At 41.9% G+C, this 22824-nt stretch overlaps 2 protein-coding genes across 14 annotated transcripts in view; one reads left to right on the forward strand and one right to left on the reverse strand.

The window, feature by feature from the left end:
• Positions 1-4593: 4593 nt before the first annotated feature.
• On the forward strand, positions 4594-10461 carry UTS2 (urotensin 2). Its single transcript, XM_002811553.2, has 5 exons — positions 4594-4778; positions 5163-5185; positions 7161-7271; positions 8409-8452; positions 10195-10461. Exons 1-5 carry the CDS (start codon positions 4654-4656, stop codon positions 10309-10311), a joined length of 420 nt encoding a protein of 139 aa, XP_002811599.2. The 5' UTR covers positions 4594-4653; the 3' UTR covers positions 10312-10461.
• Positions 10462-12863: 2402 nt separating this feature from the next.
• Positions 12864-22824, reverse strand: part of PER3 (period circadian regulator 3) — a 60858-nt gene continuing 50897 nt past the window's right edge. For 11 of the 13 annotated variants that reach the window (XM_024231853.3, XM_063720206.1, XM_054557070.2 and 8 more), the window contains exons 20-22: positions 22096-22279; positions 20888-21038; positions 12864-15380 (exon numbers count right to left, since the gene is read on the reverse strand). In XM_024231853.3, the coding sequence (XP_024087621.2) occupies positions 15297-15380; positions 20888-21038; positions 22096-22279 (419 nt within the window). In that variant the 3' untranslated portion in view covers positions 12864-15296. Of the gene's footprint in view, positions 15381-20886; positions 21039-22095; positions 22280-22824 lie in introns of those variants that run through there. The other 2 variants (XM_054557083.2, XM_054557085.2) reach the window with 1 other exon arrangement.

The following is a 22824-nucleotide window of genomic DNA, read 5'->3' on the forward strand; positions in this document are numbered from 1 at the left end:
TGAGACTTCATGAGTGCTTTACATATATTTAAACATGCATATGTAATACACAAACAGATAATGTAAAACAACTTTTTTTTTTTTTTTTCTGGAGACTGGGTCTCACTCTGTTGCCCAGGCTGGAGTGCAGTGGCATGATCACGGCTCACTGCAGCCTCAACCTCCCAGGCTTAGGTGATCCTCCCACCTCAGCCTCCCAAGTGGCCCAGACCACAGGTGCACAACTACTCCTGGCTAAGTTTTTTATTTTTTGTAGAGACAGGATCTCACTATGTTGCCTAGGCTTGTCTCAGACTCCTGGGTATGGTGATCTTCCTGCCTCGACCTCCCAAAATGCTAGGATTGCAGGTGTGAGCCACCATGCTCCACCAAAACATTTTAAGAAAAGAAAAAAATCCCTTTATTTTCAATTCTGTAAAATGACACCACCAGTGCTTGCCCACAAGCTCACCTTTTTTTTTTAACATAGTAACTACCTGATATTCTAGTTCTTATATTATATTTTCCAAATTTTTATAATCTTTTAGTTACTATTTTAATGATTACTAAAATTACATTTTGATACTTAATGCACTTATTTTGGGCATTGAGGGCAAAAGGTTGAATTACAGGAGAGATGGGGGATTGTGGAGAGAGCAAGGGTGAGTAGGGAGAGGAAGGAGGGAAGAGGGAGGAGTCAAGTCACTGAGGGCAGAAGGCAGAGGTCAGAAGGCCAGTGGGATCCTGGTCGCTGCTCCTCCACTTTTCCTGGGATTCTGGAAGCTATCCAGTGTTTTCCCAACATGCTTCGTTTCCTTCCTTCCTTCCCTCCTTCCTTCCTTCCCTCCTTCCTTCCTTCCTTCCTTCCTTCCTTCCTTCCTTCCTTCCTTCCTTCCTTCCTTCCTTCCTTCCTTCCTTCCTTCCTTCCTTCTTCCTTTCTTCCTTTCTTCCTTTCTTCCTTTTCTTTACTTTCCTACAGAGTCTTCCTTTGTGGCCCAGGCTGTAGTGGAATGGCGTGATCTCGGCTCACTGCAACTCCCGCCTCCTGGGTTCAAGCGATTCTCCTGCCTTAGCCTCCCGAGTAGCTGGGATTACAGGCACCCACCACCACTCCCGGCTAATTTTTGTATTTTTAGTAGAGATGGAGTTTCACCATGTTGGCCAGGCTGGTCTCAAACGCCTGGCCTCAGGTGATGCACCTGCCTCGGCCCCCCAGAGTGCTGGGCTTACAAGTGTGAGCCACCGTGCCCGGCTGTTTTCTTAAATTAGATGGAAGTGGTTTCTCTTGGACGTTAGGTTCCGTCCTCTGTCCGACCCTCTTGGCACATGGGGGTGCTGAGAAATATCTGTCGAAAGAGTTAACAAGCCTTAAGTGGTTCGAGCACTTTCCATCTTAGAGGACAGTGTGCGAGCACTCGCCCTGGGCACTCCTCCGAGGCCTCCAGGCACTCCCACACAGCCAGCCTGGGCCTTCGGGAAGGTTCCCCAACTGTCAGCAGCAGGGGCCCCCCAGGGACCCTCTTCACTTTATTTGCCCTCGCAGGAATCTTCTTTCAGTTCCTCCTCATCGGAGGCCACGCTTCCCCGACTTCTCTTGCTGGAGGCTCCACACTCCACTCACCACTGAAAGGATGGCTGCCCTGTTCCTTTCGGTTCCTGCTCAGATGCCCCTTTCCCAGGGCATCCCGAGGGCCCTGTCTGAAATCACACTTGCCCTGACCACCTGCCCCTGTACTGTCTCCTTGTTATTGTTCTTCACAGCAATAAACAATTCCTACAGCGTATGTTAATGTTGTTGTCTATCGCCTCCAGTCAGAAAGTTCATGAGAGTAGAAACTTTTTATTTTGTTCACCGTTCTTTCCCCTAAACAGAGACTCCCATAGGGCTGGTGCCCCACTCGCTGATTCAACAAATATTTATCGAGTCTGCCTACTGTAAAGGATAAATACATAAAATAGTGCGATAGCCAGGTGCGGAGGCTCACAACTGGAATCCCAGCACTTCCGGTGGCCGAGACAGGAGAATCTCTTGAGCCCAGGAGTTTGAGACCAGCCTGGGCAACACAGCAAGACCCTGTCTGTACAAAAAATAAAAAAGCCATGCATGGTGGCTTGCGCCTGTAATCCCAGAGGGTTGGAAGCCTGAGGCTGAGGCAGGAGGGTTGCTTGAGGTTAAGATTTTGAGAACAGCCTGGGCAACACAGTGAGACCTCATCTGAAAAAAAAATTAGCTGAGCGTGGTGGCATGTGCCTGTGGTTCCAGCTATTTGGAAGGCCAACGTAGAATTGCTTGAGCCTGGGAGGTCAGGGCTGCAGTGAGCCATGATCACACCACTGAACTCCAGCCTGGGTGACAGAGTGAGATCCTGTCTCAAAATAATAATAATAATAATCATAATAATAATAATAATAGTAATAATGGCCAGATGTGGTGGCTCACACCTGTAATCCCAGCACTTTGGGAGGCTGAGGCAGGTGGATCACTTATGGCCAGGAGGTCAAGACCAGCCTGAAGTCCTTTTCAAACCTTTTGTCATATCGCCCAGGCTGGAATACGGTGGCATGATCTCAGGTCACTGCAACCTCCGCCTCCCAGGTTGAAGCTATCCTCCTGCCTCAGCCTCCTGAGTAGCTGTGACTACAGGTGCCCGCCACCACGCCTGGCTAATTCTTTTATTTTCTGTAGACATGGGGTTTCACCATGTTGGCCAGGCTTGTCTCAAACTCTTGACCTCAGGTGATCTGCCCGCCTCGGCCTCCCAAAATGCTGGGATTACAGGCATGAGCCACCGTGCCTTGCTCAGCTTTTTCATTTCCTTACCAGTATCTTGAGCAAATGTTTCTAATTTTGATAAAGTCCAATTTATCAGTTTTGTTCATCTATTGATTAATTTACAAAAATGGAATCTATGGTATACATCATGACTTGTTTGTTTGTTTGTTTTGAGATGGAGTTTTGCTCTTGCTGCCCAGGCTGGAGTGCAGTGGTGTGATCTGGGCTCACTGCAACCTCTGCCTCCTAGGTTCAAGCAATTCTCCTGCCTCAGCCTCCCAAGTAGCTGGGACTACAGGCACCTGCCACCACGCCCAGCTAATTTTTGTATTTTTAGTAGAGACGGGGTTTCACCACATTGGCCAGGCTGGTCTTGAGCTCCTGACCTCAGGTGATCCACCTGCCTCGGCCTCCCAAAGTGCTGGGATTACAGGTGTGAGCCACTGTGCCTGGCCATGATGATGATGATGATGATGATGATGATTAGTTTGATGTTTTGATATATGCATACATTGTGGAATGGCTGAATCAAGCTCATTCGCATGTGTATTACTTCACATTTTTAGCATTTTTTGGCGATGAGAACACAAAATCGATTTTTAGAAATCAACTGTATATTGTTATTAATCAGAGTCACCCTGAGGTACATAGATCTCTTGAACTTATTCCAATTTTTTTCCCGTGTGATTTGTGTCTTGTCTAAGAAATATTCGCCTAACCTGAGGCTGTGAAGGTGTTCATGTTTTTTCCCCTAGTAGTTGTATCATTACATTGTAACCACTTTTTTTCTTTCTTCTTTTTTTTTTTTTTTTGAGACATGGTCTCGCTCTGTCACCCAGGCCGGAGTGCAGTGGGGCGATCTTGGCTCACTGCAGCCTCAACTTCCCAGGCTCAAGTGATACAGGCATGCACCACCATACCTGGTTAATTGTTGTATTTTTGGTAGAGACAGTGTTTCTCTCTCGCTCTTTTTTTTTTTTTTTTTTTTTTAGACAGAGTCTCGCTCTGTCACCCAGGCTGGAGTGCTGTGGCGCAATCTTGGCTCACTGCTACCTCCGCCTCCTGGATTCAAGCAGTTCTCCTGCCTCAGCCTCCTGAGTAGCTGGGATTACAGGCACATGCCACCACGCCCAGCTAATTTTTGTATTTTTAGTAGAGACGGGGTTTCACCATGTTGGTCAGGCTGGTCTCAAACTCCTGACCTTGTGATCCATCTGCCTAGGCCTCCCAAAGTGCTGGGATTACAGGCGTGAGCCACTGCACCCGGCCGAGACAGTGTTTCTCTATGTTGCCCAGGCTGGTCTTGAAATCCTAAATTCAAGTGATCCTCCTGCCTCGGCCTCTCAAAGTGCTGAAATTACAGGCGTGAAACACTGTGCCTGGCCTATCTTTGTAACTTTTGTGTTTAGGTCCACAGAAAGTTTTGAGCAAAGAACTACCATGATCTGACTTACGCAGATGCTTCTGGCATCACTCTGCTGTGCTGAGCCTGTGGCAGGCCTGAAGGTAGACTTCAGGACGCCTGTCAGGGACCTTTCTACGCATCCGGGCTTGGACCAGCCTGGGCAGAGTACAATTGGGAGTAGAGGCCACGTTCTGGAAATGTTTATCAGTGAGTTTTCTGGTGTAAGTCCTTCCTCCCTCCTTACTGAATAATAGTCAACTTTATGAAGTTATTTCCTTTCTCTGAAGACTGAAGTGCTTGTGGCTTCACATGAGGCCATGCGTATGTACATAAGTGTCTTGAGCCTGGAGCATATGTTTGCTATGTATTTTAACTTTTCACTGTTTTAAAGGAAATAGCTGGTTTTAAGTTTTAATCCACAGATTGTCATTCTTCAGGGATGGCAGTCCCAAACACAACATGGCAACTCATCTACTCACTCATGAAAGACTAAAAAATGGAAACCAACGTATTTCATCTTATGCTCTGCGTCACTTCTGCTCGGACTCATAAATCCACGTCTCTTTGCTTTGGCCACTTCAACTCATATCCAAGCCTTTTTTTAATTCATGATTTATTGCTGTAAGTTACCTCTTTTGCCAGATTTATAAACTCACCATTCTTTATATAATACCTACTTTGTACACTAGGCAACAAGACAGTTAATTTATTGTCTATGACTTGTTACCTTGAAAAATTACATCAATGCAAAGTGATTGCCTTTTAGCCTCCATAGCCAATAAATTCATTTTTTTTTTATTTGGAGAGGATGATGTGAGGTCATAGGATGATATATATAATCAGTGAGCAGGCAGAGTGAGAAGGAGAGAGTTGAAAGTTCTCTACAACAGAAGCCAAGAAGGAAGCGGTCTATCTTGTAGCAATCATGTATAAGCTGGCCTCCTGCTGTTTGCTTTTCATAGGATTTTTAAATCCTCTCTTAGCTCTTCCTCTCCTTGACTCCAGGGAAATATCCTTTCAACTCTCAGGTAAGATTTTTTTCCCCTTACCTTAGTCTTGAAAGAGCCTTTACTAGTCTTAAATTCAATGTTAGAGATAAGAATGGGATTCCTGTTCAAAGGAGTCATGAGTCTTGTTCTCTCAATAGTCCCAGCTTTGAAAAGAATATTAAAGGATCCTTACTGCACATTTTAGATGTAGTAATGGATACAGTTTTTTTTTTCTCTCTGTCTCTACAATGTAAAAGGAGAAGAGGATAATTGCTTGTTTCATGTTACCTCTGTAGTTCAAACTCTTGTTTTGGGTAATATATACATTTTTCCAATTTTAAAAATTGCATGAAATTTAAAACATCATTACTTTTAGTTTTTACTTTAAATGAACTGGTTGAATGTAGCACTGGTTGTTCTAATTATAGATTATTAATGGATTTATTTGTTTCACTTTATGTTTAAAAAATCATCTGATATGTGTTCTATGAAACAAAAATGTTTACTAAAAATTTTTTAGTAAATGACAAACTAGGGAACTAGGGAGTTCATAGACTTCCAAGTATATTGATCGTTTCCTTTTGATTTATGTTAATTCAGTTTAAGTCTAAGTTGAGTTAAAGAAATACATATCAGTCAAGTAGGTTCTCATTTTGCCATTATCTTTCCATTTAGTTTACGAAATGAGAAGGCTAATGTTTGAGGATTAGGTTCCATCAAAAATGTAACTAGATTTAATCTTACTTATCTTTAATCTTGAGTACTTCTAGGCTTTTTTTAAATAAAGAAAAAAAAAACCCTCTTTTAAGCCAATGATTTTATAGTTTCTAGTCTCTAAAAGTTCATCCCGAGCAGCTTTCTGATGATCATCAAGCACTGTCATCAGGCACTGCCAACCAACTTCCCGTGTCACTGAGATGATCACTGGCTGTCCTCTTAATGGTTAAACACAGGCATTACCTTTACTGAATCTCTGCTATTTACAAAGAAACAGCACACATCTCAAGATGAAATAAGTGAAAATATTCAGCTACTACTGTCATCTTAAAAAATTTACAAGTAATTTAAGAAACATAGATAAAATGAGTCTAGTATCTCACACAAATTCGAAACAAGTGGCAGCTTATCTCAGAATTTGTTCTCATTTATTTCTCCAGAAATGAGCTTTCCTATCAGCATTTATAGATGATGAAATTTTATAGATTTTCATTAACAGTCTTCAGAAGTGCTGTGAATGTGCTCAGATGCCTTTATGATGATCTGCTCACTGTCCTCCAATCAAGGTTGCAGCTATTTGTAAGCCTGTGGCACGCCGGTCCCACACATGGCCTTCCACCCTGACTCCCACAACCTCGAATCGCAACACAGCAGCAGGTCTACACTTACCACACCTGACACTCCGGTGTGCCCTTTCCACACACTTTAAGCACACTTACCACACATTCTATGTGCCATCTGGTCGACCACATTTCACATAGGAAATGCCACAATCAAGTTTCTTACAGATGATTTTGAAGCCATTTCTAAGTATAATAATTGTATTGAAATCTTGAAGTTCAGTAAGAGAAGAGGTGATACCATCCTACTGGCTTTATAGGAAGATCGTAAACAATCTTTCTTTTTCCTCTCCGATTTCACCACCCAAATATCTAAAAGCAAAAAGGCAGTAGGCAGTAGTAGATAAGTAGAAATGAGGGAGAGTCAGACTTTTTGAACCAAAATGGTTTTGAGAAAGGCTGTGGCTTAGCCCTCAGCTCTCGTTCAAGGCAACCGAGGGGCTTGGCGCATCACGCGGGTGTCAGATCCACGTCTCCCGGCTTCCCGTTCTGCTGGCTGGCACACGGGCTGGTAGCATTTCTGCCTCTTTTAGAATAACACTGATGACACATCATGAACTCAGCGTTGGAGGCTTTTCTAGTGTTCATCTCCCTATCTCTGGTGCTTGCCAAAGACACAAGGAACAGAAGTAACTGAAGGATGAACCGAATTGTAAGTATCTGTTTTTACTCTGTAGCACCTCATGAAGATGCGCGCTTAACTCCGGAGGAGCTAGAAAGAGCTTCCCTTCTACAGATACTGCCAGAGATGCTGGGTGCAGAAAAAGGGGATATTCTCAGGAAAGCAGGTAAAATGCTTCTCATGTTTATAGCGTGTCTGATTTAATTGCTACTGAACTTACCGTCTGTCCTCATCTAGAAGAGGTAAAGTTCTATTTTGGAATATAAAGATGAGCTATATAAAATAAGTAATTACCAACACCCTCCCCTCCCGGCCTGTGCAACCTTCTTCTCCCCAGCAGCTCCTTGCATGCACCGTGCTCTTTGGTACCTCAGCATTTTGTCTTTCTGTGTGGACTTTTATTTTTGCGGGGTAGGGGTTGGTGGTAATTATTCCAGTTTCCAGTGAGTGCAATTTAAAATCCTAGTTTCCCATTTACTGAAACCTTAAATGAATCTTTCTGTACTCCAGTTTCTTAATCTGTAATCAGGAATGATTAAGTTTCCACCTCAGAAGGTAACTTGTGAAGAGTCAATGAGTCAAGGCAAGTAAAATACTCGAGTCACACAGAAAGTCATTAATAAAATGTCAGCTTATTCCCCCGTGGCCACATTCCTCCAAGCATTGACCCAAATGCTCAGGAAGTTCTAGAAACAAAATTGAGCTTTTTGCTGGGCGTGGTGGCTCACACCTGTAATCCCAGCACTTTGGGAGGCCGAGGTGGGCAGATCACTTGAAGTCAGGAGTTTAGGACCAGCCTGGCCAACATGGTGAAAACCCATCTTGACTAAAAATACAAACATCAGCCGGGCATGGTGGCGGGCACCTGTAATCCCAGCTACTAGGGAGGCTGAGGCAGGAAAATTGCTTGAATCCAGGAGGCGGAGGTTGTGGTGAGCCAAGATCTCACCACTGCACTCCAGCCTGGGCAACAGAGCAAGACTCTGTCTCCAAAAAAAAAAAAAAAAAAAAAAAAAAAAAATTGAGCCTTTTAAGATAGGTATTGTTTAATAGACAGGAGTTCATTTGTTATAAAATATCTTTGAGGAGCTACTGGACTGCTGCGTTACTGAGGGCAATGCAGTGACTTTTGTGAATTCGAGATAAGAACAGGAGTGCCTGTCTGCATTCAAGAAAAGCTTGCTGCAATGTGGAAACAGACCAGAAACTAGACATAATTTAGTAATATTATTTTGTGTATTTTAAAACAAGCATACAAGAGAAACAACAGATCTGATGAACTGGTTTCAAAACTGTTTTTCAGACTCGAGTACCAACATTTTTAACCCAAGAGGAAATTTGAGAAAGGTAAGTGACTCTATTTATGAGCTAGGTTTAAAAAGGTGAACATTCTGTACTGATTTTACAGGACTCTGAATTCATGAACTAGAGGAGTGTTCTTGGTGGAAACCGCACCTTAAAATAATTGGCCAGCATGGTCAGGCACGGTAGCTCACACCTGTGATCCCAGCACTTTGGGAGGCCGAGGCGGGCGGACCACCTGAGGACAGAAGTTCGAGACCAGCCTGGCCAACATGGTGAAACCCCCCCGTCTCTACTAAAAATACAAAAATTAGCTAGGCGTGGTGGCGCCTGTAATCCCAGCTACTCGGGAGGCTGAGGCAGGAGAATCACTTGAACCCAGGAGGCATAGGTTGCAGTGGGCCAAGATCGCGCCATCACACTCCAGCCTGGGGGACAAGAGTGAGACTTCATCTCAAAATAATAATAATTGGCCAGCATTATTTCAAAACATTAATTTTTCCAAATTTTGATTGATATAAGATCTGAATGCAACAGGAACCTACCCAGTGCCTGTTTTGGATAAATCAAATAAGTTGTGAAAGAATGAAAAAAATAGGTGAGGTCCCTGCTCTCAAGTCTGGCATCCACTTGTGCTCTCATTCACCATCTAACATGCGGCCCACCGCCAGCAGCACAGGGAGCACCTGGAAGCCAGTGAGGGATGCAGAATCTTAGGCCCACCTAGGACCTGCGGAAGCGAAATCTGCATCTGAACAAGATCCCCAGGTGATTCGCATGCATGGCAAAGTGTGAAGGGCACTGCAAGACAACATCTAATGGAAGAAGGCCACGCTCCAGACGTTGACCTGAACCATGTACAGAAGGCCGGGTGTGGTGGCTCACACTTGTCATCCCAGCAGGGGAGGCCAAGGTAGGCGGATCGCTTCAGGCCAGGAGTTCAAGACCAGCTTGGGCAACATAGCGAAACCCCGTCTCTACCAAAAAATACAAAACTTAGCCAGGCATGGTGGCATGCACCTGTAATCCCAGCTACTCGGGAGGCTGGTGCGGGAGGATCACTTGAACCTGGAGGTGGGGGTTGCAGTGAGAGGAGATCGCATTACTTCACTCCAGCCCGGGGAACAGAGCAAGACTCCATCTCAAAAGAATACAATACAATACAATACAGTATACACAATACATACAATACACAGAAGACAATAAATGCACAGAACATGTTACTATTTATTTATTTATTGAGACAGGGTCTCGCTCTGTTACCCAGGCTGGAGTGCAGTGGTGTGATCTCGGCTCGCTGCAACATCTACCTTCCAGGTTCAAGCAATTCTAATGCCTCAGCCTCCCGAGTAGCTGGGACTACAGGAGCCCGCCACCACACCCAGCTAATTTTTGTAGAGACGGGGTTTCACCATGTTGCCCAGGCTGATCTCAAACTCCTAGGCTCAAGTGATCTGCCCACCTCAGCCTCCTAAAGTGCTAGGATTATAGGCGTGAGCCACCTGCCCAGCCACTGAAATGCTTTAAATAGAAATCAGTCGATGAGGGTTTAGGAAAATTCAGGACAATCACTGGGCTGAACAGACTGGAAGGACACTCATTAGAGGTGGGGAGGTGGGCACAGGAGCCCCACGGGCCCGGGACACTCTTGTTACAATTACAGTCCAGGGAAAAATGCAAATACTTTTAAGAAGTCCAATGTCTTGACTCAAGATTCCTTTTTCTTATAGGAATCTTAACTCATTGGTAACTTATCTGTTTTTGTTTGTTTGTTTGGATTGTTTTAGTTTCAGGATTTCTCTGGACAAGATCCTAACATTTTACTGAGTCATCTTTTGGCCAGAACCTGGAAACCATACAAGAAACGTGAGACTCCTGATTGCTTCTGGAAATACTGTGTCTGAAGTGAAATGAGCATGTTAGTCAGCTCAGAAACACCCACCTTAGAACATGAAAAATAACACAATGCTTGATTTGAAAAGTGTGGAGAAAAACTAGGCAAACTACACCCTGTTCATTAATACCTGGAAAATAAATCCTCTATGTTTTGCACATATCATGAGTGGTTATTTTCCCTATAAACGTGTCCTGAAAATTTATAATTATTCTTTTCTTCCATTTATCCTTAGAAAATTCTTTGAAAATTCAGAAGCAAAGCTAATGAATGAACAGAAGCAAACACTAAGAAAAACTCATGAAAGTTAAACTTGTTAAATGGCAAATCATTTAAATAAACTACATTATCTTAGCTATGATGTCCTCTCAACCTTTTAAAAAGACAACATATTACTTAAAAAATAAATTATGGCCAGGCATAGTAGCTCACGCCTGTAATCCTAGCCCTTTGGGAAGCTGAAATGGGTGGATCACTTGAGACCAGGAGTTTGAGATCATTCTGGGCAACATGACGAAACCCTGTCTCTACCAAAAATACAAAAATTAGCCGGGCATGGTGGTGGGTGCCTGTAGTCCCAACTGCTCAGGAGGCTGAGGCACGAGAATCGCTCGAACCTTTGGGGTGGAGCTTGCAGTGAGCCGAGATCGCACCACTGCACTCCACCCTGGGCAACAGAGGAAGACTGTCTTGAAAATAAAAAATAAAATAAATAAAATAAAAAATAAAATAAAAAGAAACCAGTGTCTTAGCTTGGAAAAATCTCTAGTTACGGGTGTCTGAGATGAAGTGCAGGAGCGTCTGATGCTCCTTGGTTTCTGAAGTTCGTGGGGGAAGTTCATGTGCTGAGATTCTTTCTCTTGGTTGACCAAAGTACTGAACACTTGACAATTTTAATCTTTTAACATTGAAACTTGTATGATCTCAGTTTCTGTGAGCTCAAGGATCACAGTTTCTTACACTGGGAAAAACACCTTGATGTCTCTTACAGAGAGAAGAAAGCTGAGGCAAGATTTACGATTGTGGAAGAAAGAGCTTGGCTTACGAATTTTTAAAAACTATGTGTTTAAGTACTGACTTCTGTGAATACATCTGTATAAATGTGGTTTATGTATGTATAGAATATACAGTGTGAACTCCTGAGAGTTGTGTGTGGTTCTACACAGAACCACGTATAGGGGAGGCCTGGTGTTTATGAGAAACTTGTTTCTCTCATTGAGCTCTGACATCCCACCACATTCCAGAGGGGTCTGCACCAACCAAACAGCAACACGCAACTTCTGTCAATCTTGTCACTGACCATCACAAGTTTCCTAGAGAGTACAGGTCTCAGAGAGTTTACCCTAAAGACATCAAGAACTTGGCCGGGTGTGGTGGCTCACGCCTGCAATCCCAGCACTTTGGGAGGCTGAGGCGGGTGGATCACGAGGTCAGGAGATTGAGACCATCCTGGCTAACATGGTGAAACCCCGTCTCTACTAAAAATACAAAAAAATTAGCCGGGCGTGGTGGCTTGTAGTCCCAGCTACTCAGAAGGTTGAGGCAGGAGATTGGCGTGAACCCAGGAGGCAGGGCTTGCAGTGAGTGGAGATGGCACCACTGCCCTCCAGCCTGGCAATAGAGCGAGACTCCGTCTCAAAAAAAAAAAAAAAAAAAAAAAGACATCAAGAACAAATCTAAGGGAGAGATGTTTTAAACTGGAATGAACGTGCAAGCTCAGAAACATGCTAACATTGAGGATAGCTATGATAACACTGTGGTGTGTATCTCAATGTTGAAATTAAACCAGTTCTCTGGAACAGAATGTTGGCACCATAAAACTGTTCCTGTATCAGAGATAACTTAAAAGTGGAATTCCACTGCAGAATTCTGAAGTCCCTACTCATTTTAGTGTATCAGGTGATGATTCATACAGATTGGGGCTTTGCATCAGGTTTCCAGGGTCAGATTCCTCCCAGTGCGCACCAGCTGTGAGTCTCTGATCCAGTTACTTGACTCCCCTGCCTCAGTTTACTTCTCTGTAAAATGACAATAACAATGCTTATTTCAGAGAGCAGTTGTGAGGATTAAAGAATTCATGTCAAGCACTTAGACCAGCACCTGTCAGAGTAGTATACACGCGAAGTATACTTAGCTATTTTTCTTCCTGCTCTTATTATGGTTTTTGTTGTAGAAAAGAAAGGTGCAAATGGTCTGAAAGGTGTCAACTTTAAAAAGCTCTGCTGGCTTCAGGATCTTGTTCCCTATTTTAATTTCTAGATTTTGTTGCCACCAGTTACACAGTCAGATCTTGTACACAGGTTCACCCTAGCTCCCACAAGCTTAGCGTTCCAATAATGGAACACCAGGTGTAAACGGGCTAAATAAGCCAATACATTTCAAAGTGCCTGCATCTTCATCCTCCACATAGTAGGTGCTCAGACACACTGGCCAAGGCAAACACAGAATGCGGCTGAGAAACGCGAGGTTAACTAATATGAGGGCCCCTCAATAGATCATAAGAAGCAGTTCTAAATGATACAGAATACACATTCAAAGATTTGTTGACACAGGGCAGGACAATTTCTCACGTTTTACATGTACAGAGTTTATTTGTTGTTTTTACTTAAAAAGATACCCAATTGAAATATTACTAATGATTAAAAACAAATTCAGAGTTAATTATAAATTCAGTTGAAACAAAATCTCAGTTTGGATTAAATTTACACTGTGAATTACAATGAAGTTTCACTCAATTGCAAAATGATTTCCATTCATACAGCATCTTCTTTGTCATAAATCTTGACCTCTGACCAAAGAAAACACAGTTTTGGGTAACATTCATGTAAACATTGAAGCCTGTAATATAAATTTTTATTACCACTTTCAATAGTCATTAATATAAAAAGTTAACAAATTTAAACAACAAAGTTTAAGCTGGGGAGAGCCCCCTCGGGGGGCGGTGGTCAAGCTGCTGAGACCCCTGCTCACCACCAGCAGCAGGTGCAACCTGTGAGTGGGTCAACGCGTCCACCCACAGGAGGAGCGCTCCTCATGCTCTGACAGTTCTGTGACAAGCACCAGTTTCAAATCAAACCTAGTATAACAAGTACTCCATAAAATGTGTGCTAAGGCAAAGAAATAAGCACATTTGGATAATACAAATATCCAGACACAATGGAAAAGAAAGGCTTCTATTAGAGAACATAAGGCTTAGCATATATGAATGCGCAATGATACTGATAGCTACAGATACCGTTTTTATTTACATTGGCAAAAACTTTATTACTACAGAAGGTCACTGACAGACAATCTACTGGCTGGTTAATTGTTTCAAATTTTATTATTTATCAAGCAAAAATATCACACAACCTGATCAACACACACACAAACGCTTCAGAAATCACTTAACTATCAAGATGGAGCAGACTATGAGAGCTATTTATAAAACAGGAATATTTGCATGGAACTGCTTAATGTTAGAAAATTCCAAGAACTGTCAAAGGCAGCATTTGAAAATAGTTCTGACACCTTAAGATGGAATTACCATCCAGAAAACCACTACTTTGAAAGGAAATCTGAGCTATGAGGATAGTCATCATGGATGAAAAGGTCGATTTTCCTAATCATTATCAAGACGCATTTACAAAAAGCTGTAAAACTTCAAAGGAGAAAGAAGTATTTTCCTTAAAAAACCATAAAAAAACAAAAACAAAAAAAGGAAAAAAAAATAAGTTAGTTTGTTGCAAGTTATATAAAGACAAAAGGTTACTGTAACCTTCATTTTCTTCTATTTGTTTTTTCTGATCTGCAGGGGTGTGAATTTCATGTATCATTCCAAGTTTAAGAAGGAATCAGGGACTTCTCTAAAGAGCACCAGAGAGTGAGCTGATTTATCAAGTAAACAATCACACTCACTTCTTAAAAGACACAACTACAAACGCCATAGAAAGCAGTGACTGATGGAGCCTGCAGGGCCCCGTGGGCGAGGACAACTGGGCTCGCCTGGACGTTTTCTCTTTTGCAGTCCCCACGACACTGCCCTGTTCAAGGGCAAACAAAAGGCAGTGCCAATCAGACCTGTGGTAGGGCTGGAGCGACCTCTTTTGTATAAATTGATTGGAAAGAAAGAGTTAACTGTTTCGGTAAGAATGAAAATTTAAACACAGAAGTATGTAAGAATGATACTAGCTTTTACATTACTTGTAAAACTTTTTACAATCATTATTTTAAAAACAAAAATATTCAAAAGAGCAACAGCACTGGGTGAGTAAGAAGCTCTTTCATTTTAATATTACACATGCAAATGCTAACTGAAACTCTCACAAGAATAGGCCCATGGTAAGCGGATCGATTTTTAAGATAAGACTTTCAAGAATCTCACCGGAAGGTGGGAAATCAATAGAAAAGGGATCTACAAAGATGAAGGCCAAAACTCAACCCCCAAAACCTGATTATCCCAGATATGCTAATGGACAGTATGTGCTAATGTGTTGTGAGAAAACCGGAATGTTTTATCTTAATTATGGAGGGGAACGCCAGATTGAATGAAGCCTATATGAACGTACTACATTCATGGAAACCATTATGAAAAGTATACAACCTGTAGGTGGGATTTATTCAAGCACTCTAAGGGGAAAATGACTTACGTAACAGAACAAAATAAATGAGGCTAAGGTTTGGGGCTCATTCTAGCTATACTTCTAATTATAATTTACTCTGGGTGACATCTGAAATAAAGATACACATACCTCTTTAGAGGCCATCCAATCTCTTTAGAAGACAATTCAACTATAAAAAGAGCCTAACTGGCCATTTTAATATATCAGGAACAAAGAGAAGTAAGATTTTGTATACAATGTCTGCTTCAAAAAGATTATGTGTATTAAAAAATCAAGAAGAAAAAATCTTAACATTCAATGATAACTTCATGGTCATTTAAAAGTCCAGGACTTAAAAAGGTCTGTATGTGTAACACGTCTCGGAAAGGGTACGAAGGTTCATCCTCACAGTCACTCAACTGCTGTCTTCTACCAGAATCTGACCACAGGATGTGGCTGCACCATCAGCTGAATCTTCATTTTCACAAGTGACACAGGCCTCCAAGAAAGAACAAAAGCAGGCAAGTTACTTGATGTCAATGTCACCTAAAGAGTTTTAAAACAGTAAAAGGCTGGTCACATGTTTCTAACTCTCCAACTTATTCATGTCTGAAAATATTTCATTATAGTTCATTCTTTATTATTATTATAACTATTTTTTTTTTTTTTTTGAGACAGTCTTGCTGTGTCATCCAGGCTGGAGTGCAGTGGTACGATCTCAGCTCACTGCAACCTCCGCCTCCCAGGTTCAAGCGATTCTCTTGCCTCAGCCTCCCAAGTAGCTGGGACTACAGGTGCCCACCATCGCGCCCAGCTAATTTTTGTTTTTTAGTAGAGATGGGGTTTCATTATGTTGGCCAGGCTGGTCTTGAACCCCTGACCTCGTGATCCGCCTGCCTTGGCCTCCCAAAGTGCTGGGATTACAGGTAGTAGCCACCGCACCCGGCCTCATTCTTTATTATTAAAAGGCAAATGACAAATTGTTTAAATACAGTCGTGTGCCACATGACGTTTCGGTCAAAAACAGACTGCATATATGATGGTGGTCTTGTAAGATTATCTTACCACATTTTTATGGTACCTTTTCTATGTTTAGATATACAAGTACCACTGTGTTACAACTGCCTACAGTATTCAGGACAGCAACAGCTGTACAGATTTGTAGCCTAGCATCAAAAGGCTGTCCCATAGAGCCTAGGAGTGATTGTAGCAAGCTACTCCACCGAGGTTTGTGTGAGTACACTCTAGGACGCTTGCACAAAACATCCCCATTACTAAGTGGCAAAAGGACTGTGCTTTTGTTTAAATTGCTGTGGGGCTCATTTTTCATATATCTGTCTATTTACAACCAGAACAACACTGAAAAAAAAAAAGATACTTACAATAACCAGCCCAGCTCCTGCTTTTTGGTGAGACCCTACCCAGCCATTCTTACATGACAGACACTCATTCTTTTCTTTGAAAATGGAGATGGGGAGATTATTCTGGGAAGATGGCAGAGTAGGAAGACTAGGACTCTGTCTCCTCACCTAGACAACAACTGGACTGACAAAGTCAGTCCGAGGTAACTATTTGGAACTTGAGTCTATCTGAAGGCCTGCAACTTTCTGGGAAATGCTTAGATGGTAAGCTGTGGTTGCCTGTGGTCAATTTCAGCTTGAAGCACAGCAGCAACTACCCACCCCGACCTTGGACAAGGCACGTATTCCTGGAGCAGCTTGCACACAGCTTGTGGGAGTCAGAGTAGGCAACAAGGACCCCGTCTTCCAACAGTCATAAAACAAGAATCAATAAGCCCTGGGAAAGGGGAGAATCTGGTTTCCAGAATTACTACGTTATTAGATTCAAATGTCTAGTTTTCAACCAAAAAAAAAAAAAATCATTAAGGCATAAAAGAAACGCCAAAGTACAGCCCCAACTTGTCCAACTCCCTGCTGCCCATGGGCCACATGTGGCCCAGGATGGCTTTGAATGTGGCCCAACACAAATTCATAAACTTTCTTAAAACATTTTGAGTTTTTTTTAGTGATTTATTATTTTTTAAGTCATTAACTATTGTTAGTGTTAGTATACTTTATGTGTGGCCCAAGACAATTCTTCTTACAATGTGGCCCAGGGAAACCAAAAGATTGGACACCCCTGGTATAGGCCATTCAAAGGGAAAAAATAAACCAATAGCAAAAGTCTCTGAGAAAGACCAGATGAAAGAACTGCGAGACAAAGATTTTATAACAACTGAAAGATGATCAAAGAACTGGTAGGGCACAGTGGCTCATGCCTGTAATCCCAGCACTTTGGAAGGCTGAGGCAGGTGGATGGCTTGAGCCCAGGAGTTCAAGACCAGCCTAGGCAACAGAGTGAGGCTCCACCTCTGGAAAAAAAAAGAAAAAAAATTAGCCAGGCATGGTGGTACACACTTGCAGTCCCAGCTACTTGAGAGGATCACTTGAGACCAGGAGGTAGAGGCTGCAGTGAACCGTGATCATGCCACTGCACTCCAGCCTGGGTGACAAAGTGAGACTGTCTTAAAAAAAAGAAAGAAAAAAAAAAAGCTGGGTGCGTTGGCTCATACCTATAATCTCAGCACTTCGGGTGGCTGAGGCAGGTGGATTGCTTGAGCTCAAGAGTTCAATACCAGCCTGGGCAACGTGGCAAAACTCCATCTCTACAAAAATTAAAAAATTAGCTGGGCATGGTGGTGTGTGCTAGCTACTCCGGAGGCTGAGGTGGGAGGATTGCTTGAGCCCAGGAGACTGAGGCTGCAGTGAGCCATGATCATGCCACTGTACTCCAGCCTGGGTGACAGAGTGAGACCTTGTCTTAAAAAAAAAAAAAGAAAGAAAAAGATGATGAAAGAATTAAAGAAAGACATGGAGCAAAATCAAGAAAACAATGTACAAACAATGTAAATATCAATAAAGAGAAAACCTAAAAAGAAGCCAGAAAGAAATTCCATAAATAAAAAGTACAAAACAAATGAAAAATTCACTAGAGGGATTCAAAAGCTGATCTGAGCAGGCAGAAGAAAGAATACATGTATGAAGACCGTACAATTGAAACTGTCAAGTCCGATGAACAGAAAGAAAAAAGACTGAAGAAAAGTCAACAGAGCCTGGAGGACGTGTGGGAAACCATAAGTGGACCAACATAAGCACTATGGGGGCCCCAGAGGAAGAAAAAGAGAAAGAGGCAGAAAGATTATTCGAAAAAATAATGGCTGAAAACTCCCCAAGTTTGATGAAAAACATGAATGTAAAAGTCCAAGAGGCTAAATGAACTCCAACTAGGATGTACTCAGAATTCGGAGATCCACACTATAATTAAATACTGTGCAGTCAAAGACAAAGATAATCTTAAAAGCAGCAAGGGAGAAGCAACTCACACATGCAGGAGATTCTCGATAAGACTATCAGCAGATATCTCATCAGAAACTGTGGAGGCCAGAGGGCAGTGTCCCAGTGTATTCAAAGTGCTTAAAGAAAAAAAACTGTCAACTAAGAAATCCTTTGGCCAAAAGTAAGGGAGAAGTGAAGACATTCCCAGACAAACAAAAGCCAGGGAGTTTGACACCACTAGACCTACCATCCAAGAAATGCTAACAGGAGTCCTGCAGGGTTGAAATGAAAGGACACGGACAGTAACCTGAAGCTGTGTGAAGAAATAAAGATCTCAGTGAAGGTAAATATTATGATTGCAAAAACGATGTGCAATTCCACTTTCTGTGGTTTTCTACATGATTTAAGAAACTAATACATTCAAAGAAAACTAGTAGTCTATAAAATCCAGTATTATTTTAACTTTGATTTGTAATCTCATATTTTGCTTTCTATATTATTTAATAGATTAATGTATAAAAATAATTATGTTTTTGGAAACACAATGTATAAAAACCTAATTTTATAACTTCAGTAACTGAAAGAAGATGGAGATGGAGCTCTATAAAAGCGAGTTTTTGTAGGTTATCAAAGTTAAGCTGGTATAAATTCAAACTGGAGTGATATGTTAGAATGCTAAATGTAATCCCCATGGTTATCACAACGAAAATAGCTATACAATATACATAACAGGAAATGAGCAGGGCATTACATTTCACTTCAAAAAACCAACTAAACACAAAAGATGACAGTAATGCAGGCAATGAGGGAAAAAAAAATCTTTACGGCACATAGAAAACAAACAGCAAAATGACACAAGTAAGTCCTTCTTTACCAGTAATTACTTTAAATGTAAATGGGCTAAATACTCCAATCAAAAGACAGAGACTGACTGAACCGATTTTGAAAGGCACTATTCAGATATATGCTGTCTACTCACTTTAGATCTAGATACAAATAGGTTGAAAGTGAAAGGATGTAAAAAGTTACTACATGCAGATAGTAACCAAGAGAGTAGGTGTGTCTGTAAGTCAGTCACACCAAGACAAAAAAATGTATGATTCCACTCATATGAGGTGTGCAGAGCAGTCAAATTCATATGGCTCTTGCCTGTAATCCCAGCACTTTGAGAGGCTGAGGCGGGCAGATCACTTGAGGTCAGGAGTTTGAGACCAGCCTGGCCAACATGGGGCCATTTCTACAAAAATTAGCTGGGCATGGTGGTGTGCGCCTGCAATCCCAGCTACTCTGGAGGCTGAGGCAGGAGAATCGCTTGAACCTGGGAGGCAGAGGTTGCAATGGGCCAAGATCACGCCACTGCACTCCAGCGTGGGCAAGAGAGCAAGACTTTGTCTCAAAAAAAAAAAAAAAGAAAGAAAAAAGAGGAAGTAGACCAGTGGTTGCAAAGGGTTGGGAGAAGGAGGAATGGGGAAGTTATTGTTAAATGGGTACAGAGTTTCAGTTTTGCAAAATGAAAAGAGTTCTGGAGATGGATGGTGGCGATGGTTGCATAATGTGAAAATATTTAATATTCTTGAATTATATACTTAAAAATAGTTCAGAAGGTAAATTTCATGTTATGTGTATTATACCACAATAAAAATGTTAATTTTTAAAAAGAGGGGGAGAGGGGTAATAGGATTTCATTGTCTTGCTTACTTCATAAGCCTTAATATCATACTTCTTTTTAACACCTAACTTTACTCTCTTTTTTAAAAATATTTTTACACACACAAGAATTATTTGTTTTTTTTGAGACTGGCTGGAATGCACTGGCGAGATCATAGCTCACTGTAGCCTCAATTTCCCAGGCTCAAGCAATCCTCCTGCCTCAACCTCCTGAGTAGTTGGGACTATAGGTGCATGCCACCACACCTGGCTGTTTTGATTTTTATTAGAGATGAGGTTTGGCTATGCTGCCCAGCGTGGTCTCCAACTCCTGATCCTCTCACCTTGGCCTCCCAAAGTGCTGGGATTACAGACGTGAGCCACTGGACTAGGCCTACTTGTTATTAACTTGACTCTTCAACCTCCCATATCTTGATACTTGCGGGAATAAAGATCTCACTACTAGTACAACCATCATTACCATTACCACAGCTGCCACCAACACTGGTTGGGACCATTGGTAAATCAAAGCTTTACTGTTCAGGCTATTCACAAATAATCTCATTGAGAAGAACTCATAACAGCAAAAAGACACTTAGGTCCCATTAAAGTTTCTGCTTGGTATGAATACTACCTCTGGTGTGAATCTTACATCTTTTTTAACTCTTTTCAAACAATGCAGACATATTTGAAATACATAACAAATGAACTATCAAATGCAGTCAATCACACATCAAAGCAGGTGTTTTTACTCTTTATCGTCCCCTAACATTCCAACTGGTAGAAGAAAAAACCACCTGGAGGCAAAAAGACCTGTATTCAAAACCCAATGAACTGCATGGCCTCGTATTTATTACTTAACATGTGTATTCCCTGCTTGTTGCTTATTGGTAAAGAGGGAATAATAACACCTACCACAGAGGATTAAAGTTTTTAGTGGGATCATGCAAGAACACGACCTATATTAAAAGCACTACCTGGCCAAAACACACGAGTATACGACAGCCATTATTACTGTGCTTACTTGAATGTCGACTTCTTGAGTGATAGTCTGGCTTTGAATCCAATTATACACCTTAGCCAGCTCCTCCTTTTGCCCATGAGAAAACTGGGGCTGCTGCTGCCTCATACTTTCTAGCTTTTCCAGGTCTTCTTTTAGTACAATTTCTTTAACCCTGAAAACAAACAAACAGAATCTTAATAGTCCTGAATAAGACACAGGGTTCTTTTCCTGTCATCTAGGAATAGCACTTCTTTTTGGTTGGTAATACACCTTATATTTTCTAATACATGAGGCATACATTAAAGAAATAACTAGATCATTTCCTTGTCAAGTTGGTAAAGGCTTTTTCCTTGGTGGAAAATATCTATATGATGTTTTAATGAGGTGTATGGAAGAAAGAGATTTCCCTTAGCTCTTTTCTTTTACAAGTGGCAAATAAATCAAGAGTCTAAAACAAAAAGTTCTTGTACTTGTGTGCCATCTTGGAAAGCACAGACTTTATTTCCTTGTCTCATGATGTGTAAGATCTGTTTAGTCTGGATCTGAATATAGGTGACACTACCACTGCCACCCTTATTTTAAGAAATCATTCATCACTTGACTTCAAATGAATAAATTTGAAAATACATTTCTCAAAGGGAATTTATAAAACATTCAATAATTATTTTGTCTTTAAAAACACATTAAGAAACCATAGGCTGGGTGCAGTGGCTCACGCCTGTAATCCCAGCACTTTGGGAGGCCGAGGTGGGCAGATCACCTGAGGCCAGGAGTTCAAGATCAACCTGGCCAACATGAGGAAATTCCATCTCTACTAAAAATACAAAAAACTAGCTGGGTGTGGTGGTGCATACCTGTAATCCCAACTACTTGGGAGGCTGAGGCAGGAGAATCTTGAACCTGGGAGGTGGAGGTTGTAGTGAGCCGAGATGGCACCACGGCACTCCAGCCTGGGCGACAGAGTGAGACTCTGTCACAAACAAACCCCATCTCTACTAAAAATACAAAAATTAGACAGGCGTGGTGGTGCACATCTGTAATTCCAGCTACTCAGGAGGCTGAGGCAGAAGAATCGCTTGAACCCAGGAGGTGGAGGTTGCAGTGAGCTGAGATCGCGCCACTGCACTCCAGCCTGGGTGACAGGGCGAGACTCCGTCTCAAAAAAGAAAAAAAAGAAAAAAAGAAACCACAAAAATATAAAAAGTGGGTCTTCTAAAGTGCTTTCTTACCTCTCAGGTACCTGGTATGTCATGAGAATACGCTCAGGTGTCTGCCGTATCATTCTCCAGATGGGCTCTTCGGCGACATTAGGAAATGTTTCTTTTTTCTGTACGTCCTGAGATTGCTGCCCATTTTGGGAGATTTTAGAAGAATAAACACTACTAGTAAAGTATATACTGCTGTCGCTGCTTCCTGTCAAAAATCAACAACAAATAATGAGAAAAGACCTGTCCGACTGATTTGCCAAATTGGCTCTCATTCTTCAGACTCTTGCCTCAGACAGTCCTCCTCCTCAGCCAGCCCAACCATTACTTCCGGGAAACTTCCTCCTCCCTGTGGGCTACACACACTGTCCTCTATCATCACCCGTAACTGTTCCATCTCCAAAATCATTAACATCTCAGCTTCACTCTCTCATGGGCTTGTTCAATTATTTCAACTGTAAATGTGTTAATAGCGTCTTAGTCTTCCTGTAGTGGAGTCCTCAGTTCATCATTCAGTTACACACCTTGCAATACCTTAGACTTCTTTTTCCCTCTGACTTTTCGTAACTGTCAAAATGCCAACTCCAATAAAGCCAATTATTGACTTTGTTCTTACCTAAACCCAAGTCGCCAAATACATACAGAAAATCACATATAACAGGGTACAGTGTTTCTACAATAAACTCATCATCACCAACTTCACATGCACCATCAAAATGCCTGGGAATCCTGCTACAGTTCTCTGGTCATGCA

Source organism: Pongo abelii, chromosome 1 (genome assembly GCF_028885655.2).
Source record: "Pongo abelii isolate AG06213 chromosome 1, NHGRI_mPonAbe1-v2.0_pri, whole genome shotgun sequence".
NCBI classification, from domain to species: domain Eukaryota; kingdom Metazoa; phylum Chordata; class Mammalia; order Primates; family Hominidae; genus Pongo; species Pongo abelii.